This window comes from Balaenoptera acutorostrata, chromosome 8, assembly GCF_949987535.1.
Source record: "Balaenoptera acutorostrata chromosome 8, mBalAcu1.1, whole genome shotgun sequence".
NCBI classification, from domain to species: domain Eukaryota; kingdom Metazoa; phylum Chordata; class Mammalia; order Artiodactyla; family Balaenopteridae; genus Balaenoptera; species Balaenoptera acutorostrata.
In genome coordinates, this window is record NC_080071.1 from 60,481,601 (window position 1) to 60,508,702 (window position 27,102).

Sequence of the window (27,102 nt, forward strand, 5' to 3'; positions counted from 1 at the left end):
ACAAGACTTAGTGGAATAACATCCTCAGCCCGTGGTTTTCTCAGATGTTGGTCTCTAGCACTAAAATCCATTGCTCTTTCCTAATTTAGGCATAAATGTAGATACTGGCTTTTGGGAAAATTAATGATTGTTGCAGCCCTGATCAAAAGAATAATTTTTCCTTGTAGCCTAATGTGTAAAATGAGAGCAGTGCTGTTTCTGTAAGTTTTGATGTTAGATGTGAAATGTGTATATTAACCCTTCTTTCTTGCAGTTAGTCAACTAGGTACTTTTTGTCAAATCCATGTTTATAAAACAGAAGTTTCATAAGGTAAAATACAGTTTCTGAAATTAAATACGACTTATTTTATTTACGAAAGCTCTTTTTATCTGAATCATACAAAAGCCATGTGAAATCTGTGAAAGGTTCTCTTACTCAGTGACTTAACATTGTTCATATTCCTACCAATTGCTGCATATGAGGTAAAGGAACACATTTTCCCCTGAAAGCCAAATAGATAACTCTACATAACCATACAATACAGTTTTTTTTCAAATAAGATTAATTAACGAACTGCAGCACTTTTAAAGTTGCACACATTATAATAGGGCAAATACAATAGTGCTGTTTTAGATTGCAGCTGTTTTTCCAGCTCTCTGTAATAGGTGAACATTGTTAAAACTCCAGTATTAAGCAGAAGGCCTCCTTAAGATTCAGTATCAGAGGAAACCCATGTCGCTGGTACCCACTGAGGCTCCTCCTGAGCCTTCTGAACTGCAGACAACAACTGGGCACATGCATCTTGCAAGCTGTCATTCACAATCACGTGATCAAAAAACTGGCCAAACTGAGTCTCCATTTTTTGGGCTAAATCCTCCATCTCTTGTAGATCTTCATCCTTTAGGAGAAATAGAAAAATATGCATAGCAAACTTAATGAGACAAATAGAAATAATATACAGTTTGTTATTGCTGTTACATTCAGTTGTGTAGCTGTTTATAAACACAGTTATGTCATATAAATGTCCTCCATTCTAAACCACAAAACTTATGTTTCTATCTTTAGTCTTACTTAATGTCTCCCAGGTCAGGTTTTCACAAAATTGAGTAACAATTTGTAGACAGACCAATCCTCTCAACTTCCTATTTGGACTTAAATTATCTTACTCTATTATCTAAACACTTGAAGCTCTCAAACCATACACAACATAAAACCAAAGAAATTTTACCAGTTAAAAATAAATAAAACTTAAAACATAAATTTCAAATGAACATTAATCTGATAAGAATGACATTATTTCAAAGACCTGGTTCTTCGAAATGAGGCATACCTTTATTACTCTTTGCTTCATGATGACTGAATTCACCTATAATATTGTCTATTTCTACTATTGTGAAATGTTCCTTTAGTCAAGGTCATTTGGCCTTCACTTGGCACTAATGCATTACATTCATTGCTACTATTTTCTTATTTGTCCACAATAATTAAAACAGTACAACTTATTGCTAATGCAATCATAAACACAAACATAAATACAGGCACTGAAATCTTGTGGCAGTACTCCTTTATAAGATGACCAGAAGCAATTTTGTTAATTTTTTGGATTGCCATAAAAATGAGAACTGAATTTGAAATGCCCATGAGACTCAGAGAATATATCCACAGACTCCACTGTTTGAAATGCAAACTGGAGAATCAAACTTCCATACGGTAGCCATTGAAAAAATAATGAAGATAAAAATAGAGAGATAAAGGATAATATAATGATACCTCATGCTCCCATCAGTAACACATATACTAAAATTGGAATGATGTAGAGATTAGCACGGCCCCTATTCAAGGATGACATGCAAATTCGTGGAGCAGTCCATATGTTTAATTTGAGCTTTGCAAGATGAAAAAGTTCTGGAGATCTGCTTCACAATATGAATAGACTTAACACTACTTAACTGTACACTTAAAATGGTTAAGATGGTAAGTTTTGTGTTTTATGTTATATGTTTTTTACCACACACACTTACATGCACACACAAACAAGTGGATGTAATATCTTGATCTAGGTGATGGTTACCTGGGTGCATACAGATGTAAAAAGTCATTGAGCTGTACACTTAAGATTTACACACCTTGATGAATGTATGTTATGATTTAAAATATTTAAAGTGTATTTAATGAAAAAAAAATATATGTATATCTGGGAAAAAGAATCACTTGATTAATCCCACCTGGCTTGGCCCCTCTATTATTGCTATAATCATTAATAAACATCCTTTGTGTTTTAATATATATTTATAAAGGTATCTCATATTACAGATGAGATAATTGACTAGAGCATTTTAAAGTAAATTCAAATGCTTTTGTAAAATAAATAATCTATTTAAAATACACACACCCAATTTCTGTGTGACTGCAAATTGTGGCTTGAGGGCCTTTTTTTTAAAAGCTAAACCCAAAAAGAGGAGAAAAAAAATGAGTAGCCTTATAGTAGTTATTAAACTTTATTTTAATATCTATAAATGATGTCCAGTAAAAAGGATAAATGAAACAAAAGTCATAAATTTTTGTTTCATTAGAAACAAAAATTATATTACTTAACATAGGGACACTCTGGAAACAATACAGTAATTTTTTGACTAGGAAAAACCCCCCCACAATACACTCATCTATTTCCTTTGTATCTTACCTTGAACTTCATGTCCACAAAGTAGTTTGTAATGATCTTGGCATTTTTCCGAGATTGCTTCATACAACTCATGCTAGATGGCTTTATAAATATGACATAGGGCTTCAGTTCATGGGTTCGAGCCACTTGAATACCCTACACAGAAAAATTAAATGCACATTTAAAAACAGAAGTCCTAGCAACCAAAATATCTCAGTTGGGAGAGCATTAGATTGAAGATCTAAAAACAGAAGTCCTAATTTCCTAGAATCAACATGAATGTTCTCAAAATTTCTAAGAACAGAAATTAGCAGTTATTTTTAACCAGAGTATATTCTCATGTGCTCCCAAGTCCTCAACTCTAAAAAACATTTTAATAATTAAGAGATGGAGTTCTGGAATCAAAATTAAGATCAAATACTGGTTCTTCCTCTTGCTAGCTATGACATCCTTATTGAAATCTGAGAATAGGATTCTATGCATGATCTCGTGGGGAAAAGACAAGGACAGACTCTCAAGACCAATCAGCTCGGTTTCACCCTCACTTCCCTTTCCTCTTGCCATTGTCTCAAACCAGATAAAACTGACATCTTCACACTGACCACCAGTTTGACCACCAAGTGAGAACAAATCTCATATCCCCTGATTTTCTTTAGCACACAAGGTATATTTTTACATGACTACAGAAAAATGCAAAGAAAATACAGGATTATAAAAATTTGGACTACACGTTGTATGTTTTTTATCTTACCTTAACTCGCTTATTCCTGCTCTATTCCACATATGGTCTCAGGGAGACAGCTATCGACATGATAACATAGGAACCTCACCTCCTTGTGTAAAGCAACATGTTATTCCCTCCACAAGAAGTTACCTTGATGCCTTTGTGATCAAGGTCAAAGCAAGATTCTTAGTTTTCTTTATGGCTATCTGCTCAGTTCTTTTTTTTTTTTGTCTGAGAAACTCGATTTTTTTCCCCAACTAAGACAAGATAATGGCAATTGATCCTTCAAGTAAGATCCTGGTCCTTAGATATGGGAAGTGGTCTTATCCTAACAGAATAAAGTGTCTCACTACAACCTAAAGCATGTGCATAAAATGGATGACATGCATTCATTACTTTGGGGAGATGGGAAATACTCCACCACAGACCCACCTGAGGCTCTAAGTCCATGACACAAATCTTTCCTTCATCAAGGACTGCTTGAACAGCATCCACACTAGTGCCATACAGGTGGCCTTTGTACTCACCATACTCGAGCATCCTGCAAGGGTGGGACAAAGAAAACAAGAACTGTTTCTACAGGTAAAATATTATTAGTAATAACATAAAGATAAACTCCAACAGAATAGAATAAAATATGTGGATCTTGATGGCACAAAATGAATTAGTGGATATTTGACAGGAGAAAAAAAATATGTTAGGAGATCTAGGACTTAACTACTTCTTCAAATTCTCTAAAATCTGCAGCTCAGTTCTGCTCCCTCTCCAAACTCAATGATTTGGTGTACTAGTAAATCAATATACATTTCCTTACTCAATTTTCCAGATGCAAAAAAAATTACCCCAGGAGTTTTGGACAATGCATAAAACTAGGGGTTCTATTTTGAATGTTAAACAACCAGAGGGGAGAATCAGATTCTGGACGTCTAGCTTACCTGTGACTATACATGAGGCTTTCAAATGTTTCCTTTGACACATAGTGATACTCACGGCCATCCATTTCATAATTCTTTTTGGAACGAGTAGTATCTGACAAAAAAGGGAATTTTAAAAAAGAGTTTAGAATCTTCAAAATGTTTTGTTACCCATATGCGTTTGGATAAAGATGTCTGATCAAAATAAATAAATTAATACATAAACGGATAGATAAATTTAATGCTAGAACCAAAAAAGGGAGCCAGACTGGTGATAAGAAAGTAGAAGTTCTCATATCAAAATCAGCTAATCATAAGCCTTTGTGAAGTGTTCGTGGTATAAACTAGACCAGAGTGTATTATGTATTAAGCCAAGATAAGAAGGCCCTAAGGGAACTCTTGCTGTTACTTCAGAACAGAAAGTAGTGAAGTATATGTGAGCCCTAAGGTGGCTAAGGCCCCCCGGGTAGCAAAACCAGCAATATCTTAGGTTTAGATAATGCATTTCCCAAGATCTCATTTCATCCTTCACATTCGTAGCTATGTAAAAGGTTATTATCCGTAGTTTACTGATAAGTAACTGAAGATTTTAGAGAGTAACTAACTTGCTCACATGAATAAAACAAATGAAAAACAAAGTTGAAAACAAGCACCTAGGTGTCCTGACTCCTCCCAGACTAATGTCTCCTATTATGCCAGACTGTCTCAGATTTGAAATGGAGAAAGCTCATGACAGTCTGCAGTTTTGCCCAGATGCATTAATATCCAAGTGAGATGGTGATTAGTTTTAGCGATCTCCAGAAAGGAAAGATTGGTGGAGTCTGGATTCAGTCTGATTCTTTGATATCACCACTTTGACTATAGATTCTTCAACCTAAATAGTACCTGGTTGTAGAACATAGGAGTTCATTGAATACCTAAAAGTGATTCATTGTCTGCTCATCCATTTATTCAACTAACATATACTGAGTGCCTATGTTCCCGCTATCATGTTAGGTTCTTAGAACACAAAGATGAATAAGACACGGTTCCAACTCTGTGACCTGTATCTACTGCAAAGCTGCTAGTCCCTTAACCTGTATTACAAAAAATTCTCCTTATTCATAAAAAAAATGTGTATTTGTATTTGATAAAGTTTAAGGATGAAAAAGATCAACATCTGATGATATCAACACATGGAAACGACCAAGTAGGAATTTGAAACAGGCCCTAAATGATAAAAGGAGTTCTGGACATTTCAAGAAGCTCAGAAAGCAAAGGTCATCTGGGGATCATTTTTGTTTTTTCTTTATTCAAGCCTCTCTTTATATCTTTATAGTTCCTACAGTTATGCCACTTCTCCTATAGCATTTTTGTTTTTGTCTTTTGGTCGTGCTGCGCAGCACGTGGGATCTTAGTGACCCAGCGAGGGATTGGACCTGCGCCCCCTGCAGTGGAAGCGCAGAGTCTTAACCACTGGACCGCCAGGGAAGTCCCTCTTCTAAAGCTTTGTACTGAAAAAAATTCTAGTTCTCAGGTGATAGTAAATTATGTAAATATAAGCCTAAGATGACCCTTTCTCCTTGTCTTCTACTGGACTATATTTTATATGGTAGGTTAAAGTCTGTGAATTGGTGCATAATTCATTTTAAGGCATTCATTTTAAGCTTAAAACTGTTCACTCAATTTAAAAAGCAAAATATGGGCGACATATTCCCACTTTGAATGATGGTTATCCAGACAACTTACAATTCTTCTGTGTTCTGTGGGCATTTTATTTTTATCCAGATTATTGAAAATGGTGATTTCTTTATTAATTTTTGTTTTTGAGATTAGTGTCCATACTTACATATGTAAACTGTACTTGGAAAGCACAACCTATGGAATGTGGTCATAAAACAACTTTGTTTTCCCTGGCCCTGGATGAAATTCCCATGACTCTCCTGATTGCTCTTAGGTTTTAAAAAAAAGTTCATTATCATTCATGCCAAGAACTCAGCCTCAATTTAATGATTAAAATTCCATTCCCATGTAATAATCGAAATTATGAACTTCACTTATATTTTAGGCTTCTTCTCCCCACAACTGGCTCAGACTGGCCTCACCCAGGGAAGCCTGCCATCAGAGAAGTCAGAAGTCAGGAAACTGAGTTTGATTCAGTTCTTCTCTTCCCTTTCATTGCATTTCTACTGCTCCTTCCCCAGTTTTATAACTATGCAAGGCTAGAGTGCAGAGAGAGAGAGGAGAGGCAAGCAGTGCAGAAAAATTATTACTTAATTGATGCTGATGCTGGTTGCTCTTGGCTCCTTTTAGACCTGGCAGATGTTTAAATCTGGCTCTTTATCTCCCAGAGGATGTAGTGGGTTATTTTGCAGAGGCTACCACCACCACCAGCACTGCTGCATATCTCAAATCCATCTCTATTCCACCTAGCCATCTGTGATTTCTTCCACACCATCGGGTATCTGGGGATTCACTTTTGGCCTCCTTTTACAGAGGCTTCCTCTTGGGCAAGAACCAAGACAACCCCAGGCTGACTTTCTTCCACGTTATCCACCCAGATCTGGTCCTTGGGGAAAATCACAACTCTTTTGCTGTGACAGACTCTAAAAGGGCAGCTACCTCCCAAAATACAGCCTTTGGCCACTTCCTCTAAGCTCTCATCCTTTAGATTTTTCAGATATAATTCTGACACCAGTCTTCTGTGTCTCCCAAACAGCAGGGAACACATATTAAGCTCTTTAAGTGGTTTTCCTAACTTCTTCTCTCTTGCCTTGAGATGAAGGGGAAGCACCCACACCCACATGCTCCTCCAGCTTGGATGGTATAATACTTATAGTTTATATAAAATTATATGTGCATATATTAAAATTAAAAATATGATAAAGCATTTAAAGAGCCAAGCACACCGCCAGGAAGATAGTAAGTACTGAATGAATGTTAGCCATTGTTGCTAAATATTTAGTTTTCCTGAAAGGTTATCTATATGATTGCTAAAAAATGAAAAGAAGAGTCACCTTTTAAAAGCCTAGCTAGGCTACACGCTAGTAAATCAATTTCCTCTATTAAAATAAATATAGTTAGAAATCTTGAGGACTATCTCTTGTGTCTTATAATCTTACAACAAAGATGGTATAACATAGTTAAGTGAGATGAGTACATCTGCAGAGGCAAAGAAAGTTCTACCAAAACATGAACCCCTGTGAAAGAAAAAGTAAACGTACGTGGCACAGCACTTTGAAAACGGTTCGGATCAAGTTCAATGAGTTGTCTCCTCAGTTCATTTACTCCAACACCAGAAGGTCCTAAACACAAAACACCACACATGGAAATTATTAGAGGTGGATAAGTAGAGTTACGTGATGAAATCATCACTTCAGTCTTCCTGTTGAAGACACTTGAGAGCACATGGTATTGGGGAAATAACATAGTTTCCATTCTCACGAATTGAAATAACCCCAGAAGACTCTTGGGAATTTTCTTGGTGACCCATGGAGTAACCCACACTTCTCCAACATTCAGAAATGAGGTAGGGAATTGCAGGAACCTGTCACCCCAGCAAACTTTGTCTAATGTTGGATATTCAGAATTCTCTGGCCTCGAGTCAGATCATTTGAGACAAGCTGCCTTTTCTCTTCCCATGAAGTTCCTATCACATCTCAACCAGCTTCCACAATTACAGAATTCAGGGACACATCTCCTGACAGATGGTGGAGTCAGCACCCCCATGTGCAACTGGAGATAGGGCTGGCTTCATGAGCAGAGAACTGCGTGGTCCACAAGCCCATGCTTAGGCTACTGCGCTTGGCTTAATGCTTTCTGCTCCCACATTGAAATTCTTAATCATTTTTGAATAAGGGGCTTTTGCATTTTTATTTTGCCCAGCATCCTAAAAATTCTGTAGCTGGTCCTGGCTGTAAGGTATGTTGTTCTGCTCCAAAGGGGCCTGCCTTGATCACAACTGGAATACACAGAGAAGATGGCAGTAAGAGGTAAGTTCCTACTGCAGCAGTGGCCAGCTTTGCAGAGATCTTGGTCACAAAGCAGATCATCTCAGGGCTCCCCAGCTCCCCTGGTGGCGCAATGGTTAAGAATCCGCCTGCCAATGCAGGGGACACAGGTTCGAGCCCTGGTCCGGGAAGATCCCACATGCCGTAGAGCAACTAAGCCTGTGCGCCACAACTATTGAGCCTGCGCTCTAGAGCCCAGAAGCCACAACTACTGAGCCCACGTGCCACAGCTACTGAAGCCCGCGCGCCTAGAGTCCATGCTCCACAACAAGAGAAGCCACTGCAATGAGAAGCCCGTGCACCGCAACAAAGAGTAGCTCCAGCTCTCTGCAACTAGAGAAAGACAGCGTGCAGCAAGGAAGACCCAATGCAGCCAAAAAATAAATAAAATAAATTTTTTTAAAAAGTAGATCATCCCAGCACTATATTTGCCTGTTCTTCAGCACCAAAGATACAGTCCAGAAGACTTTTAGGCACTCTTCTAAAGGAGGTGGTTACAAATTTCTTAAGGGAATGAATCTTAAGCGTTTCAATTTCTAATAGAGACTAATGATCCAGTCTGGGGGGAAACATTCATCTATGCTTATAGAACAAATTCTAAACCAGATATTAAAAAAAATCTCGCTTATAACCTAATCATACTACATCTTGTTATTACACAGGTTCATATACACCATGGCATACCGCATTCAATTGTAGACAATAAAAGCATGATCCATAACGTTTTATTTATAAACACACATAAAAAGCAGGCTTTATTTTTTTTTAAGGTGTTTATATGCAGGTCCATAAAGACTCTTACTTTTACCACTACTCCCAATGCAAGACTACTGAATCCAGGAGAGCCTCGCCATGGTTGAGGAGACACTGCCTTCGGGGACATACCCACGAGCACGACGAGGCGGTGCTTGTCTGCAGGGCGTCGCTGGTACCGCACCACCTCCTCGTACGGGGCGCCCGCTGCGCCCGAGCAGGTGCTGGCGCCGCACACCTTGGCTCGCAGCTGGCTGAGGTGGGACCAGCGGCGGCAGAGGCGCATGCTGCGACGGAAACCGGCTGCGAGGGAAGAAACGCACAGGACGTGAGACCCAGGGCGGGAGAGATCGCTTCCTGCCTCACACCTGACGGAGCATGCGGTGACTGTGATCCGGAAGAGTTAATTCACACACATCTGTCTGAAGGTAGAAGATAGGAAGCAATACAAAGGAAAACAGCAAAATGCTCCCACGTGACCTCTAAGTTTCATCCAGCGCCTGCTATGTGCCGGGCATTGGTGCTGGGGATACAGTGGTCAACTAAACCAAGCCCATTTCCTCATGGAATTTACATTTCGTGCAGGAGGAGAGAGAAAAACAAACTGCAACAAAAATAAGTGCTTAGAAGAAGGGTAAGTGGATGGTGACCAGGACGCTTTTTCAGGTTGGCGGTTCATTTAAGCGTCTCTGAAGAGTCGACATTGAGCAGGGCTCTGAATGATGTAACGCAGCCAGGTGAGGAGGCGTCTGTGGGGAAGAGCAGTCCAGGCTGAGGGAACAGCATTGCAAGGGTGCAGAGAAAGGATCTTGCTTGGATGCTTGCGGAAGATAAGGAGGCCTGTGTAGCTGAGGGGCAGTGAGCAGTAGGGAGAGGGTAGGAAATGGGGTTGCAAAGGAAGCCAGGAGGCCACACAGAGACTTGGTCAAGTGTTGGATTGTGGTCAAAGTGGGATGGGAAGCCGCTGGACGGTGGAGAGTTGGGTGTGACGTGATTTGATTTACGTTTCAGGTGGATACACTTAGACACAGGCAGGTTAGGTGGTTACCCACCACTGTGTGCTCAGTGGCAGAGTTGGACACCTTAGTGGTGATTTCCGAACTCCTAGAATCCCGCATAATCTGCCTACTGAATCACAGGGCTTTCTGGTATTTTCAGAGCCATTCCCAGGTCCTGTCAGAAGATAGAGCTAGGGACTATATGTGAATATATAAATACACACACATTTACATTGCTTGTATCTATATGTGTTGAACACCATGAGTTCACACCAATGCCTACAATGCCAATTCGACACTACAGTTTTCATTCTAGCCTTCCTCCTTTCCATATGGGTAACTCCTTTCTCTAAGAGTGGGAAATCTAGCTCTCATTAGCCTCAATACATTTACTTATTGTATCAATTAACAGCACCTGGGCAGGATGGGGGACGCATAGTATCCAGCAGCCTGGCAGGAAGTGCCAAGCCCAAACTAGGTAAGGGGGGCATATTTATAGAGGCTGTGAGGTGTCGGGGCCCAAGTGATGGCAGCTGCCCCACTCACTTTGGCTCCAACGACCTGCTCCAGGCCGCCATCATCCCTGCAGTGATGCCCTCCCCACCCTGCTCAAGCTCTGATGCCCCACTCTAGGCCGCTTCTTCTCCACATGTGTGTAGATGCCTACCCTACTCAGCCTGCCTAATGGCTTTTGGGCTGAATTATTCTGGAACGGATGCAGAAAAGTGGCCCCATGTTTTTTAAAGGTCCCCAATGATTCCAATGTGCATCCAGACCTGGGGACCAACATTCTGCTTTACAGACCCTGCAGCCCTGCTGTTTTCCCACTGTCTCACATAAGGAGGAAGCCCAGCATGGTTTTAAATGAATAGTGAAGATGCCTGGTCTTTCAGAAAGCTCTGCTCAGTTCATGGAAACGTGAACATAAAAAATAAGTTTAGTGGTCAGAGAATTGGTCTCTTTAGAGTAAGGTGAATACATTATGGAACAGACTGGAAGAAAACAAAAGATTTGTGTTTGATGATTAATTAGGAGATATCCAGTATAAACCAGATGAATTACGATAAATGATCAACACATCAGAATACTGATTATTTTTTTAAAAAAGGATAGAGAGAAACCAGAACAAGGAACAAGTTTGGGAACATCCATCAGCAAAAGAAGCTTTCAGAAGAGTCAGGCTCATTCATAATTCATATACTAAGTTATATTCATATGAATATAACTCAGCAAGTGACAAAGACCCACCTTTTATTAATCATTACCTACCAATATAGAACTTCTGACCATGGCCAACGAATTCCTCCTTGTCTGTAACACAGCAAATGGCAGGAACAGAATATGGCAAAGGAGAATGAGAACTTTACTTAGAATGGATGCATGAAATTATCTTCAAATCTTCGAGAGACACTATTTCAGTAGATGGCAGCACAGCTGACTTTATCCTTGAGTGCCTTATTGAAAAATGTCCTAAGCACTTTCTATCCTATCACATGCACCAAACTATATAGAGACACTATCCAGAAATTTAGCAATACACTGAATATATTCTGTCTAGTATGGTTGGAACAAAACCTATCATAGTCTTCTTTAAAGTTATAAGAAAGATATTGAGTCATAGTAAAAACATAAATTTGGGTATACATTTTTAAATGTACCCAAAGAAAACTGATTTTAAAAAAAGGAAACATATAAACTGGTCTTGGCTTTAACTCATAGATATGGTGTTCTGTAGGTCCTATAATTAATCTCTTTGTTAGAAATGGGTTTTTATTTGTTTCCCTTATGAAGTGGTTCATTCTGTATGAAATTAGTATTTGTTTTATGGCTGCAAATTGTTTCTGACTGTCCAGGACTCTGAGAGACAAAAGTTAGGAAAACTGTGCCCAGCAGTAACATCTAGAGCTTGTTTAAACTTCTGTCTCTGCTTCCACTGGGGTCTCAGAAAAATTGTCCAAAACTCTGGGAAAAAATATTATAAAGCTATCATTTTCAAATTACTTTTTACTAACATGTATTCTTTTTCACTTATACAACTCTGTTCTGATCATTGAAATAATATAGAAAGAGCATTTGTTCATAGAATGAACGGACATATACCTTTCTTTCTTAACCTTTGTGTTTAAACACCCATTTTAAACTATAAAGAAAACACACCAATATCAATTCCATCTTCTGGTAAGTAAGCATATTTTTCTAACTGAAAATTGGAAATAAGTTTAAAAGGAAATGTTTACTTAGGGATACAGTGATACAGCTTAATTACTTTCATTGTTCATTTAAAAATATTTTCTATGACATTGTATATCTCATCACTGATTTCACCCTTAAAATATCATGTCTTATCTTAAAATATATCCAGTCAAGTATTCATGTTGAGGCACTGAAAGATCTCAAACATAGCTCTATTTGGCTTATCAAGGACATAAAAATGAATAGTCACCTTCTGAAAGTTCCTCTGGATATTTGGATAAGTGAAGAAACAGACATGAAAAAGTTAAGCCTTTGAGAAGATCAAGTTGGCAAAATAAAGACAAATAGCAATAAAGACAAATGACACAAGTGAGGCATTCATGTCACCCTTAGAGAAAGTTGTAACCTGGGCAAGACCTGCCAAGGCAAATGAACAACGCACAACTGGAAACTCAGAAACTCGCTGGACCTGCTTCTGCTGCCCAGCAGACAGTAACTTTTCCTGCAAGTTGCTTATCTAGACTCTCCTTGAAGGCTTTCTATCCATGCAGACTCCTCTCTACTTGGTTGGCAAAGAATGGGGCTTGAAAGAGAAATTTTCAAGGCAATCGATTTGAGCCTCTTCTTCCCTTCTCTCCCAGAGGCCATCTAGCTGCAGCCCTGTGAAGGCGAGGAAGTGGTGGAAGGGCCACTGGGGAAGCTCTGCAACAGCCTCTGGCCCGAGTGTCCTCATTCCTTACCTGTTCGGGTCCAGTCACACATTTCCATCTCCAGCTGGTCCCTTGAAGACAGGTGCAACTGAACACAGAGTGTACTGTTTTCTTTTTCTAGACATCTTGAAACATCCATCACCCCTGTTTTTGTTTGTTTGGTTTTCGTTGAGGGGGGGGTGTTTTTATGTTTTTTAAAATGGCATTCCTAATTAGACTATACCATCCAGAGAAATTCAAAGAGGTCACATGATACTTCATTCAGAGAAGAGTTGGGACCAAAACTTAAGAAACTTAACTGCCCATTAAATGCTCTAAGTAACAGAATTAAGCATCATGAATGACTGTCGTTATTTCTTTAGAAAAAATGCCAGCTGGGTGCCAATTGTTCCTTAACTGAGCTCCCAAGTGAGCTGGGTTCAGAATAAGGTACTTGAGAGTTCTCACTCTTTCGACTAAAAGGAGTCCAGAAGGAGTGCTTTGCAGTAACTAAGGTCAGCTGCACACTTTCCTCTGCAGTGCTGTTATTAAAGAACTAGCTGCTGATTGCCCCTATTATTTCTTCATTAAAATGCTGGCTAACACTCATGCACTTACATTCTAAGCACTTTACTTATATAAATTATTTTTCCCACTTTAGACATGGGCACCTGAAGGGCAGAGAGGTTAAGTGACAGAGGACCCCCAGCTAGTTGGACCAGGATTCATGCTTGGACAATCCGGCTCCAGTCCATGGCATTGACCACTGCAACACTGCCTCTCCTTTCACAGACATCACAATACCTCTAAGCCTCAGCCACAAGTTTGGCATGTAGAGTGTCTCCCAACAAAATGATGCGTTGAACAGAGCAAAGAATAATGACTATAATTCAGAGGAATTAAAAATTAAACCAATCCCAAACATTGAACCAAGTGTAGATCATTAAATTACCCCTAACAGGAAATTCCCTGGCGGTCCAGTGGTTAGGACTTGGCGCTTTCACTGCCGTGGCTCGGGTTCAGTCCCTGGTCTGGGAACTAAGAAACTAAGATCCCACAAGCTGGGCAGCAGTGTGAGGGGAAAAAAAAAAAGTTTACCCCTAACGAGCCAACTATCTAATTGAAAATAGGAAATTTAGAAGCAACATAAATGGTATATAAATAATTTAGGTGAGTAGTTCCCAACTCCATGTGTCTCAATACTTTTTTTTTTAAGATTTTTTTTTTTTGATGTGGGCCATTTTTAAAGTCTTTATTGAATTTGTTACAATATTGCTTCTGTTTCATGTTTTTTGTTTTTTGGTCATGAGGCATGTGGGATCTTAGCTCCCTGACCAGGGATTGAACCCACACCCCCTGCATTGGAAGGCGAAGTCTTAACCACTGGACCACTAGGGATGTCCCAATGCTATCTTCTTTTATAACTAATATTTATAACAATCTCTCTAAGTTTAAAAAATGAAATTCATAGATATATTCTAACACATCATTTAAAAACAGCAACGTAATGCTCTAACTGTAATGTAAAGGAAAATTAAAAGGAAGTAATTTATGTTTTAAAAGTACGTGTTTCAAAAAGTATATATTTCAAAATATAAATCTTTGGGCATGGCTTCTCTAGAAGACATAAACTATTAGATGCTTATACCTACTTATACTGAAGAAGCATGGATTTAAAGGAAGTGAGAAAATCAGAAAATAGTCCTTATATGAAGTATAGAAAAATAGAAGAGCAAAGTAACAAGTGGACACTAGAACAAAGAGTGTTCTGATAACAGACCAGATTTATTGGCATATATGGGAAAGAGGGAAATTGCCTTAACTGAGGTAGGTGTAATATGCCATAGCACTGACAAAATGGAGAAAATGAGGAAACATCATATACTTGGAAGCAAGTTAGTAATGTTAACATGCTCCAAAATGTTGCCAGTTTTTCAAAATACTCCATGGGGCTTATTTTGTTACTAATAACGTCAACATTACTTTGAGGAACAGACACTTGATGATACCATGTGTCATCAATAATGGCAATAACATATTAAAGAAAAAGAAAATAATTGGTTTGGTACAGGTACCTCACTTTCCATTGATTTAATATCAGTATGGATTAGAATGTGTGGAATAAATTATTCAGTAATTTCAAGGCAATGTCTTTATTCTGTTTAAATGTCTGTCTCCATAATGACTGTCTTCTAAACCAATGAGCTTTTCATGTTACATCTTGTGAAAACTTACATCACTGTTGTGTACTAAAGAACTACTTACTCAGATTCCTAATGAGTTTTGCCCAGCAGGACATTCAGGAGATCATGCAGGATGGTCTCACACACAGCAGGTCATCTAGCATCCCTGATTCCCACCAATTAAAGGCCAGTAGTGTCCCCAATCAATGTGACAACCAAAAAATGCCCCCATAGGGTTCCAAAATGTCCCAAATGAGAAGCACTGCTTATGGTGAAGTTTACAATATCTCATGACGATACTGTTTATGTCTTTAAGCAATTATTGTATCATTAAAAGTGTTTAAGTTATACCAAAATTTGGAATATACATTTAAAAATCAGTATCAGATATTCATGTTTTATTTACCAGATTCAAATGTTTCTTCATCTATGGTTTTCCATGGAGGCAAAAAACCAAAAGTATAGTTACATTACTATCCATACTGAGTCTATAGTTCAACAGTCTAATTCCCTGACCCTATGATTCTGCACACACACCACTTTTAAAATGTTTTTCCTAAATCAAGGCCAACTCAGTGGTGTGTCTGTGGCATATAAAGCCTTAAATGAGTATATATAAGCAGTTGGGCTGTGATGACAAGAAGGGGTACAGCAGGAGCTTAAAATAAATAAATAAAATCATAAAATAGAAGAGAATAAATAAAATAAAATTAAAAAGAGGCTCAGAGGGAAGGAAAAGGTGGAATGTCATGGTAAACACCAATAGATGGTTGGATACTATACAGCTTTGCTGCTAGAGGTTTGCTTGAAGCTTTGGGGGGGTCCATAAGCAAGGGGAGTGTGGCTAGGAGAAGGAGCATATGAATGGCTTGGTTGGGTTAGGGTTGTTTAGGTGACTGAGAAATACCTGAGATAAACCAAGTCCCTCATCAGTTAAAACGATTCTCGTTAGTGTTTTAAAGAGACATTAAGCATAAAAAAACTAGAATTTATATGGAGAGCAATTAGAAATATATAGCAATGTTACCAACACACACATCCTTACATCAGGCAATGCCGCATCTAAGATATACACACATTTGTGAAACGATATATTTATCATTGTTTATAATAGAAAAGAGTGGACATAATTCAAATGTCTACCAATAAGTGATTATATAAATGCACAATTACTTATTTAACCAAGAAGCCGTTTAAAATATATGAGGAGGCTCTTTATGTAATATGATGGAATCATCTCCAAGATATGTAATGTTAAGTAAAAAAGCCAGGAACAGAACAGCGTATATAGCATACCATCAAAGAGTACATGCATTTGTGTTTTAAAAAGAGGTGAGAATGAGGGTGTGGGAGAGGAGAAAAAAATATACATCGTTGCACAGAATGCGTCTGGAGGGATGCCCAAGAAACTGAGAGCATTTGCTGCCTCAAGAAAGAAAACTGAGTAGGGGAACAGAAAGAGAGAGGGAATTTTACTGAATATACTTTTGTATATTTTAAACCAATATGTGAATTTTAAATATGTGAATGTGTTACCTAATAAAAAGTTTTAATTAAAATTACAGAAAGGAAATGAATAGTACTACAAGTTAAAAAAAAAGAAAAGAAAAAAAAACCCAGGATGTGTACTTGGTAAAATAAATATAATGTCAGCATTATTCTGTAGTTGTTCTGGGAAATATATGTAAATCTTTGAAATACCCAGTGTTTAAACATTTCATATCATTATTTAATGTCTAAAAACTAGATTAACCCATAAAGCCAAGACAAAGTCACCTATCCGACTAAAGACTCTCCAACTAGTCTTCCAATAAAATCCTAGTGATTCTTGAACCAATCTTAGTTCTGCCACTAAATTTGAAAAATCTTTTCCCAATTTCCAAAAAAAATCTAAGAATAGAAATGTGAAGTATTTATATATTTCTCAGAAATTTGGAACCCATGACTATTGATCTATACTAGAATCTACCAGAAAATGGTATCAAACAATAATCAAATAGATATTTTGCTTTTAAAAAATCTGATATCTCATAGGGAGGTTGGGAGGGAGACGCAAGAAGGAGGAGATATGGGAATGTATGTATATGTATAGATGATTCACTTTGTTATACAGCAGAAACTAACACACCATTGTAAAGCAATTATACTCCAATAAAGATGTTTTAAAAATAAATAAATAAAAATTAAAAAAATTTAAAAATTAAAAAATAAAAATCTGATATCTCAATATTTTATAGTATTTCACCAAGAGCACGTGGTTTCCAGGAGTTCCTCCTGAATGTTACTGAATGTAACACCTGAGTGTTACTGTGTGTTCCTGTGATCATTTCCAGAATACTGCTTTCTAGAACACTTTCTAAAAGGTTGGTCTGAAGCATAGAGACATTCCTGCAGCTGTGCTTCCCTTCCAAGTGTCAGAACCACAGAAAAAGGCTGCGGTGGGGGATTTATTTTACACATTTCTTCCAGAAAATAAGCCTGTGGCCCCTTTGACTGACTGCTTCAGGAAATCTATAGCTGAGCTGCTTCATATTTCTCCTGGTGGTAAATCTATCAAGAGGAAATGCTACCTGCTTCCACACATTTCTCGTCAATCTTCATGTCATCTTCTATAAAAGAGCATAGAAAGGGAAAAATTGAAGTTAAAATGTTAGTATCACAGATGAAATTCCCTATGTATAGGCTTATGGCAATGAAACTCAGACCACCCTATAATCATGTTATTCTTACAACTATTGCTCACTCGGAGAGATAAAAAGGGGTCTACTGTACTAAATGAAAATGTAGGCTATGGGAGGCCACAGGACATCGAATGGTTAAAATTCTAAAAGCACAGGCTTTTGAATGCTGGACAAATTAGTTTACCTCTAAGCCTCAGTCTTCTGTCTATAAATGGGGGTAGTAATAATACCTACCACATAGGATAGGATTGAGATAATGCAGGAAAAGCTCAGACTCATGGTAAGTGCTCAATAATGTTAATTATTTTTACCTTTAGCTGGGATGTATGTATGAGAATAAAAGAATATAACTTTTAAAACTGTTCATCCTAATACTCAAAGCTCTTTACAGTGTGACCCAAACCCAGCTTTGAAAACTGCTGTCTCTTTCTTGTATCTTACACTCCTGTTAGAGAAGACTCCATTGATTCTTCCTCTGTGCCTTTGCTTAGGCTGTTCTCTTAGCCTGTAATACTTCAAAGTCCATCTCAACACTGATCAAAATGAATATCCTTGCCATGAACTGCACAGCGTTTTCTTCCTACTACCTTGAATTCTCTGCTATTGCACATCTACTCTGCCTCGTAATATAATCATTTAGGTGTTTGCCTTATTCGCCCTCCTAGACAGCTCCTTGAAAAGTGGAAATAATCTTAACTAATTTTTACGTATTTTATAGAGCTTTGTGTCTTCCACATGGTAGGCACATGACTAATTATCTATTAAATTGAATTTTACTTTTACTATCAGAATAGTTGATTTGAACATATGTTCTGAAAAAAAATTTTTTTTCTTTCAGCACTGTATATCTTGAGCCTAGCACAATACCCACAATTCCCAAGTGATCAATAAATACTATTTTAACAAATGTCTTATATATTCTAAAAGTGCAAATTATAGTTTGTATAATAAGCTATACTATTATAAAGTAATACAATAAATTTATCATCACTTCCTTAAAGATCATATCATTGATTGTTTTTAAGTAAAATGTGCAATATGAAAATGTTATGAAATAATACTCTTTTATAGAGATAGGAGCACAGATGAACAAGTCACATAGCTGAGATTTTTAACACTGTTGTTCAATTCCTTATATTCATTTAGAGATTATTTTCCAGATCAGTAATTTATAATGGTGAATTCATTAGTTCCTAGCACATAACTAGAGGGTTTTGATTTAAAGGCAAACAAAAACTACAATTGTCATTCCTGTTTTACAGAGGCCAGGAGAGAATCTCTAATAACAGCACAAGTAGTCCTGGTTTTTCTAATATGTAACCCTGGGGTCTAAAAGAGCCACGGATTTTGTGCTCTCAAAATTAACAATTCCAGGGACTTCCCTGGTGGTCCAGTGGTAAAGAATCCACCTTACAATGCAGGGGATGCGGGTTCAATCCTTGGTGGGGGACCTAAGATCCCACATGCTGTGGGGCAACAAAGCCTGCGTGCCACATCTACTGAGTTCGGGCAACTCAACTAGAGAACCCATGTGCCGCAAACTACGGAGCCCACGTGCTCTGGAGCCCGCACGCCACAGCTAGAGAGAATTCCGCGCGCTGCAGCGAAAGATCCCGCATGCCTCAACAAAGATCCCATGCGCCACAACTAAGACCCAACGCAGCCTAAAATAAATAAATAAATAATAAATAAATCTTTTTTTAAAAATGAACAATTCCACACTATGGGCTAGGGTGAGTGTTATGGACTGATTTGTACCCTCCAAAAATGCATACATATGTTGAAATCCCAGCCCCCAGATGACTGTATTTGGAGATGGGGCCTTTAAGGAGATAATTAAGATTAAATGAGGTCATAAAGTTGGGGCCCTAATCCAAAAGGACTGGTGGCCTTATAAGAAGAGGAAAAGAAACCATATTGATCTCTGTCTCTCTCTCTTTCTCTCTCTTCTCCCTCTCTCCCCACACACTTCTCCCACCCCGCATTCACAGAGGAAAGGCCATGTGAGCACACAGCGAGAAGGCAGCCATCTGCGAGCCAGGAAGAAAAGTCTCCTCAGAAACCAACCCTGTCAGAACCTTGATCTTGGACTTAGAGTCCCCAGAACTGTGAGAAATAAATGTCTGTGGTTAAAGTCACCCAGTCTGTGTGATCATGCTATGGCAGCCTGAGCTGACAAAGACAGTGGGCTTGTCACCCACCAAGACCACAGAGACCCAAAGGCCTGTCCATGCTCCTCCCCCTCCCCTTTCCAATTTCAGGGATGAAATGTGGATGGTGGCAAAGGGGACTGCTCTTCTCTCTTCTTTTCCCCTCTCCACAAGCAGACAGAGTCTTGCTTTCTTGTGTGTGTGTGTGTGTGTGTGTGTGTGTGTTTGGCATCATAATGAGTCACCTTGGTGTCTGAGCATGAAGAAAGGGAGAGGTAATAACTGGAGGCCCAATTTGCCCCTGATGTAGTGCCCTTCAGACAGAGAGCAACTTTAATCCAGACCAGGCTGTTTGCAACTTCTGACAATGTTCTTACCTTATCAATCTTTTCATCCATACAATGGGAACAATAACAATTTCATTACAGGTTTATTTTTAGACATTGTGTACAAAGCAGTTGAAACAAAACAGAGGATCAGTTTCACAACTTCCATTGAATTCTTACCATGTGCTGTGTTAGATTCTGGGGCTGCCTATAAATGTTGGTTCTCTTTTCTTTTATTCCTCTCAGTGTTAAGAATAATTACACAGTGTGTGTTCTTTTGACTGACATCTTTTTATAAATTAGGGTATTAGTGATTAGCACACTATGAGGCACACAGGAAGAGCTTAATAAATAGCTGAATTGAAATTGAAGTGAATTAAGAAAACTATAGGAAATTTCTAGGAGGCTTTGGAGATGAGTTATTTTTTCCCTACAAATACTATTTCTTACCTTCTTCCATAGAAATCGCTGGGTGCAGAAAAATGATTGAAGCAGGGGAAAAAAGAGAGAGCGAGCACAGTAGTTTATGCTATAGTTTATCAGATTAACTTACCTACAGTAGGAAAAGCAAAGTGCCAAAATTATTCTCTAAAAATTCAATGGAGACTTAGTAACAAAATGATAAGTGAATATCCTATAGAAACCAATAAATTTATGAGCCTTGTTGGAAATGGGATCTATTTGCTTCTGGCGAATCCTATTCCCTTCTATCCCAATAAGCTCTGTAAGAGTTGCATTCTATTCATTTCTGAACTAATGCACTTATTATTTGTTCATTATATTTTAGGCACTCAAATCTTGAATGGAAAGAAGGAAAGAAAGAGAGAGAGAAGGGAGGAAGAAAAGAAGGAAGGAGGAGAGAGAGAGGAAAGAGAGAGAGAGTGGAGGGAGGGAAAGAAAGAGGGATGACAATTACAAGTGCATCTTCAGTAAATAACTTTTTAATAACATCTGTAAACTAACAGACACCTGGAATTTTTCAGTAACTCTTGAGTAATAAAGTTGCCTCTACATCCTGAGTAGTAACCCTTTCCTGAGATTTTTTTTTCCCATGGTAACATCCAGGCAGAACAGAAAGATACAAAATAATATTTATTTGCAATATCATCTACAACAGTTAAAAAGAAATGACCTGATAGTTTAGAAAATGATGTGCTCCATCAGAAACATCCCTGGGGCTTCCCTGGTGGCGCAGTGGTTAAGAATCTGCCTGCCAATGCAGGGGATGCGGGTTCGAGCCCTGGTCCGGGAAGATCCCACATGCCGCGGAGCAGCTAAGCCCGTGCGTCACAACTACTGAGCCTGAGCTCTAGAGCCCGCGAGCCACAACTACTGAGCCCGCGTGCCACAACTACTGAAGCTCGTGAGCCCTAGAGCCTGTGCTCCGCAACAAGAGAAGCCACCACAATGAGAAGCCCGCGCACTGCAACGAAGAGTAGCCCCCGCTCGCCACAACTAGAGAAAGTCTGCATACAGCAACAAAGACCCAACGCAGCCAAAAATAAACTAAATAAATAAATTTTTTTAAAAAAGAAAGAAACATCCCTGTGAGAGGTGACCCTTTAACCCAGTGACTCCATACTTGGGGTTCCTGGACTCAGAGATTTGTAAGGATAATAATATGCGGCTGCAAACTCTTTTCAGGATGGACTTTGCAAAATTCTAATAGAAATGGCACATAGGTTACGCAAGCAAGTTAGATGTCAACCCGTGGCCCTACTAGTTATCAGATACGGGTTAGAAGCTTAGTTAGCACTTTCACATGCCTTTGATAAATGAAATAGGAAAATGGGTTAAAGGAGTACTTCAATCTGGTTTGGTAAAGGAACTTTTTCAAAGCACAGGGGAAATAACTAAAATATCACTATGAAGATTATACCATGACAAATGTTTCTGATAAAATGTCAAGTTAAAGAAAAAAAGATAAAAAGTAGTATTGCAACTGTTACTGTAACCATGTAAAATATGGTTCTATAACTGGAAGACAGTAGGAAAATATGGTCAGTGTAAAGGAATTTTAAGAGTGTTTTCTTTCAAAAATGTCTCTATAGTTGTCATCATATCTTTCCAAGGGGAAAAATAATAATTTTTGGCTTAGAGAATTGAGAAGTAAAGTGGATGAGGACTCTCCATGGGCAAATCGATGTTTACTTTAGTGCCCGCCTAGCCTCCTGTCCGTGCCCCTCTCCCTCTCCCTCCTCCGGGCACCTCTTCCCCTTCTGTAACTCCTGCCAGAGAGCATTTCAGACGGTCCTTGATCAGCAGGTTCTAGCTGGGCTCTACGAGCTACGACACCCTTCACTAAGGCAGTAAGTCGTTCACAAGTATTTGCCAACATGAATCCCTTTGCTGACCATTCCTCCACCGCCATCTAAAATACTGTGAAGTGAACAAACTACACTCATTAAATAATAATTCAGTCCCGTGTTTACTCATCAAAGGCACACACACTGTGCCGCTCTGCAGCCTTGCTTGCCAGTAGGTGTATAATGTATGGACTAGCTGTAGACACCTCAGGGGACTTCAAGCCGGGGAGTGATCACGAGAACATTTGCATTCTCACAAACTGAAAACTCTTCTAAATCCAAAGGAATGAATGTCTATGGTAGGATTTCAGATGGCTGCCAGGAAGCTATCTGGGGTATGGGGACATTTAAAGATCCTCTGTTGGGCGGGGAGCCAGCCCTGGGAGAGAGGGAGCTGGCTTTCCCGTGATGCACAGCCTGGGTGTAAGGTGTCAGCACACTCACATATGGTGGATTTGAGGTGGTTGTGAGGCTGGTATGGCTGAGACCACCAGAACTCCCGTTGCTTCCTATGCAAAAAGAAATACACTGTGAGAAGGAAAAAAAAAAAAATTAATCCAGGTTAACCCAGGTGAAATAGATGCAGGACAGAATGTTTCCGAGAATTCTGTTGCTTCCAACCAAGTGAACAAGGAGATTTCACCTCCAAACACACTGTCAAATACATTCTCCAAATGCATGGCCTTTCTTATCATTCTTTCGTGCCTCACAGCAGCTCTTCAGAGTCACACTGACTTAGGGTGAAAATCTGGCCTGCGACCACTAGTGCACACGCCACAGAGCTTCACTGCATGAGCCATGGCTCCTGCCTCTCCGGCATGTTAGCCCGCTCCAGCTGGTCTCAGGATTTTCACCGCATGCTCTGGTTTCCCTCCCAGGCTGTGATGCTCTCTACGGTCCCTTTAGAGCCACATGAATTTCAGTTCCTTCCGTTGTCCTTTATTTGTGCGCTCATCTAGTAAACCTGCCATTTCTGTGTGCTCCTTGCAAGACCCCCACTGGAATCTCCTTGCCACTCTCTGCTCTGAGACCATGAGGACTAATCTCATGAGGGCTTTATCCCTGTGTGTGTCCTCAGGTCATCCCTTATCCTCTGCGCTTTAATCCCTGTAAGGCTGCATCCACCACCTGCCGCTCGCTGAAGCCCTTTCACACACCCTCTGGAACTGGCAGTAAATCTCCAGCGAAATCTCTCAAACCTCCTCCTGTACCTGGAGTGAGCCCTTCACCTTCTTGTTCTAACTAAACCCAGGTCCCCCTGAGGTCACTGCTCCCCTGCCCCTTTTGAGAGGTGGCTCTTTCCTCTCCTACTCCCAGTGGTGTGTGGGCAAACCAGCTCGGGGGGATGAGTCCCCATGTGCAGCTTTGCAGATTTTTCTAGCGCCAATATTCCCATTGGGGCTGATTTCAAGCTGCCACCCCGACGTCACCCACCGTGGGTGTGAGAAGGGTCCTGCTTCTCCTGGCCATCTCCAGACCATTATCCCTCTTCCCTAGATGCCCTCACTTTGAAAGCCATTTCCCCGACTCTTCTGGAAGCCATTCTCAGATTATTCCTGCTAACTCCCATGCTCTTAACACCACTCTGTCATAATGCATGAAGATTTTGTTAGGCACAAAGATGTCCCTTCCAACACCCCGGCCTCTTGGTTCCTTGATCTCCTCTCTTCCAATGACCTTCCAATGACCTCAGCCACTGCATCCCACTGTCATACCCTAGGCCTTTCAGTACCCAAAACTACAATCTCTATATAATTTCCATTTCCAGCATCCCTTTCTTCTACCAGCACCTCCTATCTTCCCAACTCCAATAATCTATCAACCCCATAGGGACCTATAATCCATTGATCTGACTTCCTTTCCACTGACCCTGTCACCTCCCTCCTTAACAAGCTTAAATGTCATGGTCTTTCATTAAAATCACTCCCTTGTCCCTCTCTTGATTTACTGTTAAATCTGACTCCCTGTCTAATCTGGCCCTGCCCCCCAGGAAGCTGACCAGAATCACTATAAATTTATGACCTTTAACCTTAAGTGGGCCCTTAATGCTGATGATACTGTATTTATCTAACCAATTTGCTCTCCAGTTCTCATAGAAACTTTTCAAGCTTTCTCCTCTTTCCTTCCCAATATCCCCTACCCACCCTTACTCTCAGCTTCTGACATTGCTTATTCCCCTGAGAAAATAAGAGCAGGTGGAAGAGACCTTCCATAAACTCCCACCGTATCCTTCACCCTCAGCTGTGCCCACACACTCTGGATTCCCTACTGCTACTATTACTGTGGGTGAACTGTTCATGATCCTGTATAAGGCCAACGCCTCTATTTATAGGCTCCATCACATCTCCTCCTGCTTCCCCAAGGACAAGAAGAGCAGCAATGTTCCCTTCTTTCTCCTGTATCATAAAATTTTCCCTCTCACTGGATTTTTCCCATTAGCATTATCTACCCTATCTAAAAAAGTTCTCTCATACCACTCCACTTTCCCCTCTAGCTATTTGTCCATTGTTCTGCTCTACTTTATACAAAATGTCTCAAGGAATTTTCCATGCTCATTGTTGTCAATGTCTTCAAATCCCCTTTTACTAAGATTTTGATCCCACCTCATCCACTGAAATTGCTTTTATCAAGATCACCAATGACTTCTGCTGTTAAATCCAGTGGTCAATTCTCAGTCCCCTCAGCAGTGGTTGACGTAGTTGATCAGGACACTCTACCATCTTGATTTTGGTCTGCCTCATCGGCCATTCCTTCTCAGTCTCCTTTGCTAGTTCCTTTTCTTCTTCGTGATCTCTTAACATTGGCTGAGTCTTGGACCTCTTATTCTATTTTCTTTCTATTCTTAATCCCTTCCTTGGACCTCAGTAGCACCAAGGTGATGGTGGTAAGTTGAGATTCAGTAACTGGGCTTTCAACTCAGCCTTGAAAGATTATAGAGGGAGTCAGAACTACCTTTAAAAGTTTAATTTAGCTTCCCAAGTACTTTTCTCTCTTTTCTAATTGATACGATTATTCTGGTCCCTCTGGTGTTTAAGATGTTTAGAGCATATTGACAAGTTGACATTTGGATTTATAGACCAGTGTGTGTTCATCTATCTGCTTGTCTCTCTTTCTCTCATCTTAACTGCAGTAACAGAAGCCTGAGAAAACGTTTTGTTTCCTGATGGCTCAGTCTTGAGTCCAGGAGTGATGACTTTTCTTACCTCTTCAGAAGGTGGTTAGAAGGGATTAGGCCAGCACAGGTACCAAGGTCTGAGATTTTCCGGGCTTGCCACCAGAGGGCATCATTCTGGTCCACAATCTGGAGGATGTCCCCCTTCTGGAAAGGCAAGCCGGCATCCATGCAGGGGATGGCGGGATCCTCCTGGGGCCAGTACTCAGTCATGGCACGAACATATACCTGACAGTAGGTGCATAATGACACCTCAGAAGAATCCTTACCCCCGGGTTGTTAAGACTTAAAACCATCTCTCCCACTCTACCACCTACTGGTGCTATCTTTCCTCTCCATCCTCACCAAAAAGAAATTCCTTCTTGAACTGAGTCTAAGAGCCATGAAAAAAAAAAAAACCATGAGTTTGGGAATAGAATCTTTTAGCTCCGAGAAGTTTTTGCTCAAATGCTCACCATTCTTGATGTTACTTCTTAACTTCTTGGTACCCCATCTCCTGTTATTGTATTCATTTACTGATTTGCCTCTCATGTCATCAGTATCGAAAATATGCAATACAGTATTGAACAAATCTTCAACACATTATAGAGGATAGTAATAAGATACAAAGTACGTCATGGTTGTTATTGTTATTGGAGGATTTACTGTGTGTAGGTATGAAGGCTCAGTAAATTCTTACCATCTTTTGGCTATTAACAGGAGGGTCAGAAACTGGAACCACCTTGAATATGATTGTGCCACGAGACATGGCCTAGAAAAGGTCAGAGGAAAGAATGACAAATTGCAGAGTTCACTGGGTTACTGGGATTTGGCAGACAGAAGTTACAATTCAACGTGTGCAGGTCAAATGGTGACATCTCCCACAGGGGCTTTTACAAGGGCTCAACAGCTAAATATCACCACCCAGAAATGGACATTAGGAAGAAATTTAGCTTCACTTCTGTCCTGCTGTGGGACTTCCAGGATCACTGGCCTGTTAAAACCCACACTGAGGCCTGGCTTCTCACAGGGACCCTCCATCTCACTGCTGCCAGGACACCACACTCAGCAAGGTCTTAATTCCACAGGCACTAAGGAAGGAGAGGAGCTCTTGGTCTGACTTTCCCTCCTCATATCTCAGTCAGTAACTATTTCCTGAATACTGATTTCTGCATCAGGCAGCCTAGTCTTATGGGGAAGAAGATAGAGGGCCCCCAAGTCTTCTGGGGGGAACTGACGCCTCCAAACTAACGGTGGAGGAAACAGAGAGCCTCTTAGTTGGATGGGGGAGGTAAGAATCCCCCTGTCACACACACTGTGATGGGCATTGGAGATCCTAGAGATCAGCAAGAAAGATCTCGGTCTCACTTGGGAATTTCACAACCCCACTGTCCTGGCAACTC

The 27,102-nt window shown here is 39.8% G+C and overlaps 1 protein-coding gene and 1 non-coding gene across 2 annotated transcripts in view; one reads left to right on the plus strand and one right to left on the minus strand.

Moving 5' to 3' along the window:
• Positions 1-355: 355 nt before the first annotated feature.
• The window catches only part of MPP4 (MAGUK p55 scaffold protein 4), a 37,235-nt gene continuing 10,488 nt past the window's right edge, over positions 356-27,102 (minus strand). The window contains exons 8-21 of the mRNA XM_057551921.1: positions 26,400-26,471; positions 25,752-25,948; positions 22,993-23,057; positions 20,693-20,710; positions 17,656-17,694; positions 15,492-15,512; positions 12,464-12,478; positions 11,290-11,331; positions 9,155-9,325; positions 7,484-7,564; positions 4,302-4,395; positions 3,799-3,907; positions 2,664-2,798; positions 356-878 (exon numbers count right to left, since the gene is read on the minus strand). Coding sequence (XP_057407904.1) covers positions 687-878; positions 2,664-2,798; positions 3,799-3,907; positions 4,302-4,395; positions 7,484-7,564; positions 9,155-9,325; positions 11,290-11,331; positions 12,464-12,478; positions 15,492-15,512; positions 17,656-17,694; positions 20,693-20,710; positions 22,993-23,057; positions 25,752-25,948; positions 26,400-26,471 — 1,251 coding nt within the window. The 3' untranslated portion in view covers positions 356-686. The remainder of the gene's footprint in view (positions 879-2,663; positions 2,799-3,798; positions 3,908-4,301; positions 4,396-7,483; positions 7,565-9,154; positions 9,326-11,289; positions 11,332-12,463; positions 12,479-15,491; positions 15,513-17,655; positions 17,695-20,692; positions 20,711-22,992; positions 23,058-25,751; positions 25,949-26,399; positions 26,472-27,102) is intronic.
• Positions 1,754-1,857, plus strand: LOC114238903 (U6 spliceosomal RNA). Its single transcript, XR_003624149.1, has one exon. It is a non-coding gene; the product is annotated as a U6 spliceosomal RNA (small nuclear RNA).